The 14,294-nt window shown below is 32.6% G+C and overlaps 1 protein-coding gene across 1 annotated transcript in view; it reads left to right on the forward strand.

Moving 5' to 3' along the window:
• LOC129234203 (5'-AMP-activated protein kinase subunit gamma-2-like) overlaps positions 1-14,294 on the forward strand; it is a 192,139-nt gene that overhangs the window by 134,604 nt on the left and 43,241 nt on the right. The window contains exons 6-8 of the mRNA XM_054868122.1: positions 924-954; positions 9,833-9,930; positions 10,026-10,059. Coding sequence (XP_054724097.1) covers positions 924-954; positions 9,833-9,930; positions 10,026-10,059 — 163 coding nt within the window. The remainder of the gene's footprint in view (positions 1-923; positions 955-9,832; positions 9,931-10,025; positions 10,060-14,294) is intronic.

The raw sequence follows: 14,294 nt of genomic DNA on the forward strand, positions 1-14,294 counted from the left end.
TTGAGTTGAGACACTTTCTTAGTAGTTTTTAAAAAATATTCCAACTAAAATTCGAGCCAATAGCACGTCTAATTTTCACTAAACTACCCTAAAACAGGTAAACATAGTCAAAGTCACAGCTCAACTAACCAGAGCTGCACTATATGTATGAGTTGTTACTAGATTTGTTGTGGTTTACCCTCAGACCGTCTGACGGAGTCGGACAAGGTCCATTGACCCTTAAGAAATACAATACCAGGAGGGGAGATGAGAAAGATCTTCCCCTACAAGTTCTAAGCAGCATGTTCAGGAGATGCCCGCTGAGTTTGGCATTTTGTACAAATAGTAAAAAACTTCTCGCCTTCACGAAAGGAGAGACTTTTAATGTGACCGCTTTTCAATCTTGAGATAGCAGTGTTACTAGATTTTTATATGCATTACTGCTTACTATTCTGCCATGCTAAGCGCATAAGTAGTACGTGCAAACTGACTGTTAAACATTGTTACATGGTAAAATATATTCTTAAAGACCACCTCATGACAATAACTCAATTTGAACAAAATGTGCAGGTACGACTTTTGTGCTTAGCATGGCAGTATACGAAATTATCTCTATTTTTGTGTGAATATTTTGAATGCTTTCTAATCCAGGGGTTCTCAAAGTAGGTGCCGCCAAATGCCCACGGCATCAGTATACAGATAGTATACGATGAATCTAATGTGGGTTTTTGTTATTTTTAAATTGGGTATCTGCGTCGCAGACTGCTGAAAAAAATTCTGCTGCCGGGCTCGCGTATAAATAATGGAGATTGGGGTGTCGTGAGGAAATTCTAATTCTTCAAAGGATGCAGAGAGTCAGAAAAGTTTGGGAACCCCTGCTCTATCTTTCGTTTTATAAGTTTTAATTTGTTATAAAATTAAAAAATGGTTTTTTGAACTTTCAGAGTGAAAGTCGAATAGATTATGGAGCTTTGGGTGAGTAACTGTCCTATTTCTTTTCTTATCTTCTATTTGAAGTTTTTGTTTGTCTCTAACGTACCAATTTTCATTTTTTAAAAGTGAATGTGCAAAGTACAAGGGGCATTCGGTCTAAATGTTCTTGCTAACACGTGTCTTTACAACCTCTCAAACCTTTGCATGTAGAAACAGTTCTACATCTGCTAAGAGTATAAGTACCTAATTATAAGCATTATTTTATACTTTCGTGAGTAGTATAGTAGTACTTCTCATTTCCATTAAGCTTTTTATTTAAAAATTTCGCAATGACAACAACTCTCCTAACCTTAAAAAAAAATTAATAAAAAAAAAAACGTGCAAACAGTATCCACACTAGCCAGATTCTCCCTCGTCAGTGCAATTAAGGAGAGCGATTAGGTTCTATATTTTATTTAAAATAAAAATATTTACCGGGAAGTTCTGAACATTTCAGTCTCCAATATTTGCATTGTTTCTATCAAAAAAAATTAATAATAAATAAATAAAATAATACTAAGTAATAATATTATAATAAAAAAATCGATTACGTAGCCGCATCTTTTAAATAGTATGGATTTCATATTGTCATAAATGTTTGAAATGTTCTTGCAATACATTACGCTTCAAAAATGAACTAAGACCCCTAAAACAGCTCAATAAAATTTCCATGATACAATAACCCCATACCTCCCCCCCCCCCCCCCTTCCCATCATGAGCACTTCTGACTACTTCGCCATTCATTTTTTAATATTGAACGTCCTTGTAGCATTTTTACCTTTACGGCATTTTTCTTGAAGATGTTGGCAATCAAAGTTAGGTTTTTTTTAAGATTCTTAGTTTTGGGGGTAAATTTTAGTAATAAAAATATGTGCAGTTAAAATTTTATAACAATAAATATGTTTGACGTAATATCTCTAAATTATAACTAAAAGTAGCTGGTATAAAGGGATGGGGGTTCAAAAAGAGCTCATATATTTTTTTAAAAAATCAGATTTTACTCGGAGAACTATTTTGAGGACGCGCAGTTGCAGAAAATCAGAAATTGCAGTGAAATGTCAAATGCCAATTATGTACAACGTCGGAAACAAAATTTAAAGAAATGTCAAAAATAATAAGATTGAAATTTGGAAGCTACACGCACTTTGCAGTTATCTTAACAACTTGTTAAATGCATTTTGGCCCAAATTCAAAATTTTTATTTATTCAAAAGAATGCCACTTCTTACAAAACCTTTGGCTTAGAATAGCGGAAATTAGTGCATGTAACTGAAGGTAACAGAAGATAACCGACAGAGTAACTGAAATATCAGATGTAACGTATTTATAAATTCTGAAGTGGGACAGTGTTTATTCATTTATTATTTACTTTCAGAGTTTGCACATCAGTTCTAGTGATGTGCCGGATCGTCAAAAAAGTAGATCCGCGGATACGGATTCGGATCATTAGTATCAATATCCACGGATACGGATACGGATCTCAATTTTTTTTTTTTACCCAATTCAACTATCCAAGTGTAAAATTTGTTACGGAAGATATTCCCGTCAGAATAATGGCAGTTTCTTCAAAACATGTCAACTGCGGCAAAAATATAATCAAGACTATGATTTACTCTTTAAAGAAATCTCCGTTAAAATTGAGGGATAGTTGGAAGGAATGGGTCAGCGCTGCATCAATGCTTAGATGGAATGTGAAAAATTATTTCTAGCTTACTCGGTAGATGTAGGATACAGGAGCAAGCGTGTAAAGCTGCTACTGGACAGGCTAGAAATAATTTCTAGCTTACTCGATAGATGTAGGATACAGGAGCAAGAGTGTAAAGCTGCTACTGGACAGGCTAGAAATAATTTTTCCCATTATATTTCAGCATAAATGCAGCGCTGCCCCCATTCCATCGAACTTCTCCAACCGACGTAATACAGAACCAGAAACAACCTTTACAAACAGTAAATAGAGAATTTAGTTTCACTTTTTTTGAAGGATGCCGAGAAAAACAATAATTGAAGAATAACAGAAACCCCTGATCAATAACAAAAACTAATATTAAATTAAAAATTAAAAAAACAAAACATGTCCCAGAGAGCCGACCTCATATTAAGATGAATTTCGCGGGTCAGAACACGCATTTGTTAACTAATATGAACTGACAGCAGGTAAAAATTTTAAATCATTGAGCTTTTTCTCCTTACCTTCCGACTATGAAATCGCTACTAATCACGCGTATAAAGGCTTAGAATTGCATTTAAAATTTACTTAACAAGATTATAGCTCCTACTGTATATAAGTTGAAAGTTTCAAATAAATATCAAACGCAGAAAACTTCGTTCTTTCAATTAGGGCCAACATTTTTAACGTACGGGTAAATTTTTACTACCCTAATTGTGAAAAACATTAAGTCGGTTTTTAATTAATACCTCCGGTAATTAAAGTTCTACATAAACGAGGCCAAGCTAAAAACACTTTCAATCAAGTCACCTTTTGAACTTATAATGAACTATCAAAATCGTGTCATCTGTTTAGGAGCTACGATGCCACAAAAAGACACACTGATACACACTTTTAAAACTTATTTCCCCTTCCTTTTTGCAACGGAGAGCGGGGGGGGGGGGTACAAATTGGCTTCTGAAATGATACCTTATAATTTAAATAGGGAATAAAACCTAATTTAAACGGAATTTAAGAGTTTTTTATTCAAATATTTAAAAATTTTTAGAATAGAAATGATCCGTTTAAGATTCGTCAAAAAAGTGACGGATACAGATCTTTATTTTCCCTCGGATATCCGCGGATACGGATATCCGGAACATCACTAATCAGTTCAAATAAGTAGGGGAGTGTGGGGCAAAGTGAAATGGTGAAATGTTTACTCTGTTTTTAGAGCCATCTATCTGGTAATGTTTTAAATACGCACTAATACATGTAGTCTAGGAAAGTCAGAAAAGTTAAGTATTAAGTTACCTCTGAAGATCAAAGCATTTAATAGTACAAGCAGTTTTCAAAAATTCATACTTCCACTGTAATAATTTCTTGTAACGCAAAACTTGTTTTTATTATTAAAAAATGATAACGTTTTAGTAAGTATTAACATTTTGAATATTTTTTGAGACCTGCTAATATTCGATGCAGTACTTATTTAGTTAATATTAAGCTTATTTTCATTTTTAATATTTTGTGCAATTAGTCAAGTGTATTCATGGTAAAGTGAAATAGTTAATTTCGTTTACCTATTCAATAATTTATTAAATCACTTATGTGATCATTGATTAGTTGATTAACTGGCAGTTCTTCATTTAATAATTCACTCATTCATTCATTCACTTATTTTCTTATTCATTCATTATTTTATTCACTTAGTTATTTTTTCTCATATACTAAATATTTATTTGTACTTTTATTGTGTCATTATTTATTCCTTTGTTTATTCATTATTTTACTTACGCATTCATTTGATGAAAAATATTTTATTTTTCACTTTGCCTCACAGAAAAGAAAAAGTGAAAAATTTCCACTCCCCCCCCCCCCCCCCCCCCCCACCTTAAGTACGAACTTACGGCCAAAAATCAAAAATAGCGTTCCAATACAAATTTTATTATAAAACCTATTTTTCTTTCTCCAGGCACTGTAATTTTAAAGTAAATTTCTTATTTGTTTATTTTGAAAGAGGAAAGTAATCTTAACTATTTTAATTTTTGCCACATTCTCCTACTTATGGAAATGATCTTCAGCGATTTACTATTGATTTTAAGACAGTATGAAATAAAAACAATCGTTTTGTTTACTATTATTTTTATTATTATAATTATTTTAGTACTAGAAAGTCTCCCGTCAAGGTATGACGGGTGAAAATTACTTCTACATTTGAACGAAGCCATTGCCTGTTTGGTGATATTTTGATAGCTGAAACTGTAACCCTAACTGCAGTGAATGATTCCTACGCTCCAGTAGGTAGCGGGTATTGTTGAATATTTTTTCGTTTCTTCATTTCCCTGAAATGACAGTCTTACCAGTAAAACAGTTAAATTACCGGATCGAGTTCAGCCTTGTCACAATAAAGCCTTTCCCTACATGTTAAACATTACCAAAACACATTATCAAATTATCATGCCGTGGCGCGAGTTTCATTGTTGAAATGCGGGTTACTCGATCATCGACTATTATATATAACAGTATTGATAGCTCAGTTTATAGGAAGAGAAATGTATATTAAATATATGGACGGATTATGAGGACAGTATTATAATGTTAACGTGTGAATTATCCAACATTAAATGTGTCTTAGTTTCCATATCTAAAACTCGAACACACAAAGTAAACCTATTTGTCGATTGAAGCATTTTCATAAAGACATATCAGCTAAAAAAAATTTTATTTTATGCAAACGTTTTAGCATTCAACTAGTATTTCGATTAAACAATTCAACTCGATAGTTTTTATACAGACGAGTGAGCCAGTTCACATAGATGCATCCAAAGGGCAGATCCAAAGGGAGAGTTACGGGGTCATGATGCCCGAACCCCCCTTAAACGACCAAAGACAACTTAAGTCTGCTTTTCGGGAATTTATATTTCGAAATATTAGCTCCAAATCCCTATTTGTGCAATATCCTTTTGACCCTCCAAACCCAGAAGCTGAAGCCGCCTTTGGATACATTCTGTAAAAAATAAAGATTACTATCTTAATGAGAAGTATGTATTCAATTGAAGATGCATCTCATTCTCTTCTTAGCAATGATATGTTAAGTATTGTTCGTTTTCTTCAAGAAGGCGCTTGACTCCTCCCTCGTCACGTGGTATCCGATCAGAGCCGTGTCCAAGGGGAGGGTTTTAGGGGTTAAACCCCTCCCATAGTGGAAACATAATAAAAACCAAAGAAATGTTAAATTTGACTTAAAATTAACTTGAATGTTGAAGTTTGTTTATGGTATTTAAAAAAACAAAACATTCTCATTGAAGTTTCCCAGCATTTTTTTTCCCTTTTTTCTAGTTTGTCTGAAAATAATAAAATCTTCTTCAAAATGCTAATCCCCCCCCCCCCGTGCCAATAGCATTACGGAGCATTTCAAACTTTGATTTCCAGATCTTCAGTTTCGCAAAATTTCCAGAAAAAGCCCCCAAACAACATCGCTTATTCTATCAACATTGCTTAAAATTGCGTCGCCGAAACTCGGGTTTGGTTTTGTTTCAGTTTTAAAAGAGCCCTAATTTTACCAAATATGGTCGTACAACTGCATTTTTGAGACTCCAGTTTCAAAAAAAATGCGAGCAAGAATCCTCGAATCGCCTTCCTTTAATATCATAAAAAATTAGGTTCTTCAAACAAAACTAACTAAAAATTTAAGTAGAATAACCTCTGAACCCCTCCTCCTAATATCTTAGAATACTGCTTAAAGTTTTAGAACTTTTTAGGAAAATCCAGGGGTTAGCATCAGAATCCCCTCCTCGTAAAAATCTTCAAAGTTAATCTGCAATTGCATTTTTGGAACTTCAATTTCAAAAATTTGAAAGGGAGATTTAAAATAAATTTTAATCTATTTTTCAAGAAAAAAAAACGATTAGGGAGAGTCTCTGAGCCGCATTCCTTGCCATAACATCAATAAATATGGCCTATAATCGCGTTCCACGCCTTTAATTTCTACAAATTTCCGCGGAGCCAAAGACCGTCTAAAATTCCGTTTTCAGTACTAAAAATTTCAAAATTTTCCGGGGGAGGAACCCCGGCACCCTTATCAGTTATTATTTAAGTAAATATATATTTTTTAACTATACAAGTTTGATCCGGATAAACATGAGTCGAATAAAAACTAGAAATGTCTACTGTATATAAAATATACAATAATAGAATTGGTAAGATCACTTGAAAACACATCTTCCGATATTTTGGACCCCCCCCCCCCCCCACTTCCCACACACACTGCTATGCCCCTCACTGTAGCCGTTAAACAGAAATGAATTATTTGAGCCACTGTTGTGTTTTTCTGACAGTGTAGGTAAGAACGAAAAAACATTGAAACCAAAACCCCTCCCTTTATGAAATTCTGGACACGGGCCTGTATCCAATGATTCTATTTCGCTATTTTCGGCAGAAGTGATATTCGCATCATAGCACTTTGTTGTAAAAGCGGCAGTTTAAAAAAAAAAAGAATAGCTAAAATGACAACAGACAAGTGAAGCAAGTGATGTAAAGGACACTGAGACTTTTTTGCACATTAAAATGCACGCCCAAGTTGAGGATGTTTGGTGTTGTCTCCTTTAGAAGTCCGTGGATTGCTTACCGATCACCCCCGCGTAAAATGGAACTCTGCGATTGAGGAGGCGTGACGAAGTGCCTTCTCGTGAAAAACGGACTATATATTCATTTAACTCTTGAGGATTTGCTAAACCAAAACCAAGAATATTTCAAATTACAGGCAAGAAAGGAATAAAACGCTCCACTTTTAAGAATGTCAACATATTAGCCTTAAGTATAAAAAAGTGTTTTAAAAACTATTGACACACAGACCGTCGAAATTATGTGATACATTAAAAGAGAAAAAGTCGAAGTAAATATTAGAAAGTGGTAAAAATAATCCGAGAACAAGGATATGACCTCACCAAAAATAAAAGTTTCAACTTTGAATCAAACGGAGACTTACATTTTTCATGTTGGTTACAAGAAACTTGTAAGATTTTGTCTCAAGGAAGCAGACTAGCTCGCAATTCACCATGTTTGGTCACGGTTTTGTTCTGCGTTTAATCCACACATGTGAGTTTTCATCTCTCACGCCCAAAATGTTTGGTTTTGATTACCACTTCTTTTTGTGAAGTAGAACACGTTCAATACTCTGCTTTAAAAAAAAAAAAAAAAAAAAAACTTTCGGAAAAAAAATACATGGAAATTTATTAAAAATTGAAAGGAAAGCATTCGACAGAACCACACCACACGAGGACAAAAAAAAAAAAAAAAATCCATGTAAATAAAACAGAGGATATACGTATTTATGTGTGTGTGTGTATACATGTTCCCTATACAAATTTACAGTTTACGTCGGATCTCGACCAAATTTGGCAGGGAGGTACTTGTGCACCCGAGAAGGAACGTAGGGGGGTTTTCGAACTTCAAAAATGTACCGAACCGTTCGAATTTTAATTTTGTTTTTGTTTTGAGGTAAAAATTTCCCCTTTAATTATTTGGCGATTTATCGCCTTTCTTTTATTTTAGGATTTTAGTAGCTTGCGTTTTAATTCATTCGGGAATTTTTGATTTGTCGTTTTCTTTCTTTAAGAATGATTATTTTGAGGAAAATTTTTACTTTTATTGTATAATTGAAGCCTGATTATTGAACATGCGTCACATGACCTAACTTTTATTTTCGAGGTAAACCGTGCGAAGCCGGGCAATGCAGCTAGTAAATGAATAAAGTCAAAAAAAAAAGAGAAAAAACTTTGATATTTCGGATAGAATTGAAAGTACTAAAAAAAATACATTTCTAGATAGATGGCTTTAATATTAGAGTTAGATAAAAAGAGACGATGGTTTCTGAAAACTTGACATACATCATACGAATTCATTAAAAAATCAATTTGAAAATTTAAGAAAAAAAACTAGAATGTGTGTGTGTTCATTAAAAATTAAGAGATCAGAGCCACTTAGCCTTTTCTTCAAACACTTTCTGTTTTGGCATTAGCGGCGATCTACAAATGATGTCAAGCTTTGAGGGGGAAAGGGGGTTCATGAAATTGTGAGTTTGTGACAGAGGGGAGAGAGTATAACAAGAAATGTGACATCCGTCTTTTTCATAACAATATGCTAATGACAATGAACGTGACATGTGACAAGGAGAGGGGTGGGGTAAAGAAAGGGGGTAGGTCCAATTTGTTGCAAAAAAGTATGACATCATTATTGGACAGTCCTTAACAATGCATATTATACGCAAAAATATAAATTTTTCTGAGGAAAAAAATATTTTAAGCACACAATTTTGAAATTTCCACTACGTAAAAAATTAACATGGTCGGGTAGGGAGGGGGGGTTGAGTCGTTTTCTGATTCAGTTCGGAAAAGCTCTAAGTATATCAATTATCAAAACCTAACAGACACAATTGAATCGGTTAGTGCAAAAACTACGCAAGTCAAGGATTTCAAATTATTTAGGAGGGAGAAAAAACGTTATAACTTTTCCAAATGTTAAAAAAATCGAACAGTTTTTTCTTTCTTTTTTTCCTTTTCAGGACAGGCATTTGTATTGCTGTCATGCAAAAATTACGTAGTTTCTATTAAAATTGGGCACAGGAAAATTTAAAATGTAATTTGTTCTTACACTATTTGCACTTAACTGGTTTTTAGACTTGGAGAAAAAAGTTATCATACATTCCAAGTTTATATTATTTATTCAATATTTCACCCGAAATAAAGTAACGGTTGCTTTGAAATTCTAGCACAGGGATTGAAAAAAAAAAAAGAGTTATAAAAAATTACAAAAAAAAAATTATATGAAATCAGGCACTTAAAATTTTTTAGTGTTCCGGAATGTAGGCTAACAACAACAACAATGGAAGGTTATTACGAAAATTGAGTGACGGTAGCTACATCTGTACCAAAAACTTTCAAAACATTCTGTACATAACGTCATAATGACGTTAAATAGTCTGTTGATTAGAAAAAGATCAGACTCTTAAATTTTTAACTGGTGAATTACAGATGAACAAGTATTTAGTTATTTTTAATTGTTCTGGAATAAATAGATAGTAGTCGTTTTTAGATTAATTAAAATCATAAAGGAAAACAACGTTATAAAATTTCATTTGTATTTTTTAAAAATTCAGTCTAAATTACGTTCACTAAATTTATTCTAAAATATTTTATCCTTAGTTTAAATATGTTGACAAAAAGTGAACATTTTCAGAGGATGACAAAATTATTCCGACATTTCTCAGTGCTCATTCGTGTTATGATGCCATGCCAAAGAGTGGGAAAGTTATTCTGCTTTCCACAGACCTACTGGTATGATTTTCTATTTTTATATCAAACGTTTAGTTTCTATTTCATTATTATTATTATTATTTGAAGTCATTCGTAACATTTCTTACTTTTTTTAGGTTAAAAATGCCTTCAGTTGTCTTGTGACGAATGGTATGTTTTCTTTTACTTTTATTTCTACCTCTTGTTAAAAAAAAAATAATTAGGGCATATTTCGTTTCCATATGATTGAGGTAGCAAATTTGGGCATTTTTTTGGTGCTATATCGAAGCTTAAATAAGTCGGTGTAAACGCGACTTTCTCCAAAAAATTAGAGGGACTTGGGCCGAGTCGCCGGAGCCCCATATCAGATCTTGAGCATAAGTAAATTTTAATAAAAGTTTCAAAATAGTCCTAGAAACTAATACACAATCACTATGTAATACTGCTGCTTGCTGATGTCGGAAAGTAGGTGGACCGGAAAGTAATAATTTCTCTTTTATTTTTTCAAACACATAAATTTTTATGTTTTTATTTTTAATCAACGACGTAATTAATTACCCTTGTTCTTAACAGCCTGTTGCCCATCCAACATGCAAATTTTCAATCTCGGATTCATAAAAATTAATTTATTTTCGAGTAAAGTACCTGGAAATGGCATCTTGAATTCAATCCAAATAGTCGAGTTTTTGTCTCATAGAAAGTGTTTTTAGCGATCAAAAGAAAGGGAAATCAGATGGTGTAACTTGTGGCGAGAATGTTTCCATATAAATATCAGCAGAAAAGGAGTGATCCTGAAACATGATAATGCAAGACCGAACTGCTCAAATCGAACCCTTAAAAAAATCAATGAGCGGTGGCGAGCTGCTTCACCCACCCTACTCACCTGACACTGCGCCATCTCACTATTGTACTATTCCCTTTTTTTTCGATCCATGTGACAGGAAAAAAAAAACCCCTTGAAAGTCGGTCCGATATTAAAAATGCCATCTTCAGTTATATTGCTCAAAAATTGTTTTATTTGTATGTATTCAGGATTGAAAATATGTGCATTACCACGGCAAAAGGCTGTAGACAACCAGGGAAATTACATCATTTATTAAAAATATTTTTTTATATAAAGTTGATTTATTTTGAAAAAATTACATTACTTGACTGTCTCCGTAATATAACTACTTTTAGATGCGTTTTTGAATCTGCTTCAGAGCTCCTAAGTCGGAGGGGGGCACTCGCTGTTGCGACATTGCAAATCCGCCGTAAAGTTACAACCGATGTTGCAGAAAAACTGATAAAGGCAAAAATAACTCAAAAAGAATCTCCCCCCCCCCCCCTTATCTTACTAAATTTTGTATCTCAGAGCCAGAGGAACTCCGTAAGCCACATTACGATAATTTTACAGTAGAGAGAAAAAAACTTTTTTTGGTGAATGCAAAGGATGGGAAGCGCGCTCTTTTAACCCTGGTAAAAAATTGAAAAGGATTTTTTAAAAAGAATTACGATCACATGGCTCAATGTGTGTTAAGTCTTCTACATACAATGCACTAATGAACAGAAAATCGTAAATTTTGGACCAAAGAGTTCTATAATAGGGTAGAGACTGAATCTGGCAACAGTTCCATGTTCCAGTAAGGGGAAAAATTAGAGTGGCAGAATACAGAACATTGTATTGAGTTCGAGTTGAATAAAAGATTTTAATTCTGCTTTTCGCCTTTGTTTATGTTTTTAAAATGGTGAAATCTTTTTCATCATATGGTTGCACAAACAGAGCAGCCGCATTCAATCAAAGTTTAAAATTTTTTAGATGAGTAATTAAAAAAAAAAAAAAACTTTATTCATGCTTATGTTTACAAAAATGACTAATTTTGCATTTGATAAAAATATATTTCAAACTATTATCGAACTCTATGATGGCTTGTGAAATATGTACAATTAACTTTTTATTGGTGATGTGATTTAATAAATATGTCCGAAGTTGACTCAAAAGCAACACAGTGTTCTTATTGGATACAACATACAGAAGCAAAAATAGTGCAAATAAATTTGTTTCATGTTATTAAAATTAGAGGATCATCTTACAGACTTTGTTTTGTTAAAAATAAATGTGACATTGTAAATAAAAAATGATGCATAAAATGTTATTTTTTCTTATGAAGCAGGGTTGAGTGATTTAAATCAATAGATTTAAAAATAATTCATTGATTCACAAAAATCATGATTTTTAAAGATAACATTTTTAAAAGTACAAAACGCTGAGTTTGATGGACATGAAGTTCAGAGTATTTTTATTAGAAGAACAATGAACAAACAAGTATTAATTATAAGCAATCTTACTAAAAGAAACAAAAAAGAATTCATATTGTTATTAAATAAATTTAATTGAAACCGAAGAAAAATATAAAAAAATCATAGTAGCAATTAACATTAAAAGAGAAAGAACTTGCAAAGTATATACGTATATATATGAAACGAGATTACCTTTCAATGAAATTAAAAACAATAAATTAAATTGGATATGTACCTATTAAGAGTTAAGATTAGAGTGGTTCAAAAAAATCCTTTTTTTAGCTAGAGTCCAGGACAACTCTATTTTTTTTTATTATTTATTTATTTATTTTTTTAAGACTTACTAATAGTATTATGCTGTAAAAGTTTTAGTTTCTTACTCAAATTTTAAGAGAGTGCTCAATTTAACATTAGTCGTATCATGGAAAATGTAACAAATTTGGAAACATTTAATTTCCCCAGCTGTGTTTTTGTAAATATTTTTTTTTTGCAATGTATATGCATATTACTTTCGTATATTATAATATGCAGCATTGTTTTTTCAGTTCAATGTAATTTTTAACGCCTCTCCCCATATTTACGATGTTTGGGGGAGGGAATTGAGCACCCTCTTTCAGTTGAAATAAGAAGTCAAAATTCTTCCGGTATATTACTATCCACAAGCCTAAAAATATTGAGGGGTGTGCTGTTATCTAGGAGAAACTTTTTTTTACAAATATTTTTGAACCACCTTAGTTAAACTATTTACTTATTCACTAAAAAATAAACATACAATCCTCCTCAACTTACAGTAAGTCAAAACTGAAAAAAAAATATGCATGAGTTTTATAAGATAAGAATTCTAAAAAACAGTCTTCTTTTCAGTCCTTGATGAGTTTTATTAAAATATTTAAAATACAAGAAGCATATATGGTTTCCTTTTTTTCTTCGTGCATTTTATTTCAGGTGTTATTTTTCCAAAAAAAAAAAAGGAAAAGAATTCAATGTTCTACGTTATTTTTATTCTTTTTCAGTTTATGTAATTCCATATTATTTCCTTTCTTTTTTTCTTAGAAAAAAGAAAGGTGTTATTTATTTTGATTGTTAAAAAATTTCTGGGAAATACACCCATATGGATATGGGACTTTATATTGTAGCAAGATTTTATCAAGCTCTGATGTGTAATTATTTTTTACTGATTTCTGAACAACTCAAACTTAGATTTTATGAATTTTTAACTATATATAGGAAAAGAATTATCTAATTTATCTAACTTGGGCATTTTGACTTGTTAATATCAAATACTATGTTTAAATAAATTTAAATTTCAAAAATTCTATTTAAATAAAAAAAATCCGAGTTTATATATATATTTATTTAAAAATCCTGATTTTTATTAACCCTGTTATGAAGTAAGATCCAACAATTTAAACACTATTTTGTAATCCGTTTAATAAAATATGTAGAGTTGTTTGTTGTTCTTGAGTACTGATTAAAAATTTCCCCGATTTATCTGTTGAAAATCACTGTATTCTGTCAGTGCATTATGTCTTCATACATCATTCATTAAAACTTTTTATACAGTTTAACCTCAAATTATTTGACAAAAATTCCCAGCAGATTCCATCGTTATTTCCATTTGAAATTGCATTTGAGGAAAAATATCAGCAATTTGACGCAGTAAAAAACATTTATCGCCGCTTGAATTTCATTACGTTTCATAACGAAACTACCGTTCTTGCCACTCTAATCTCTCTCAAACCGATCTCCGTGCTTGGTCATGGCGGCCAATGGAAGCAGTGTACGAGTCGTTCCTCTACCCTATTATAGAACTCTTTGTTTTGGACTTACGTCCTTCTGGCTGTGTGGTACACGGTGTGAAGTGTCGGTTGGTCACGTGACAGCTAATGACGTCAGACCAATATCACGCAGGTGAAAAAATACTTATTGGTCAAAAATTTCACGTGCTCCAATCAACCAGCTTATTTTGCGGTCGACCGGTAGTTCATGGAACGATAGAACGCTGCGGTTTGTAACCGGTTGACCAGGCGAGGTATGCGAACACACCCTAAGTTAGGAAGGGTTATGCTGCGATGCTGCTGTCTGCAACTGTAATGCAGGGAGTCACGTGATGTAAACAATATGGC

This window comes from Uloborus diversus, chromosome 1, assembly GCF_026930045.1.
Source record: "Uloborus diversus isolate 005 chromosome 1, Udiv.v.3.1, whole genome shotgun sequence".
Taxonomy (NCBI): Eukaryota; Metazoa; Arthropoda; class Arachnida; order Araneae; family Uloboridae; genus Uloborus; species Uloborus diversus.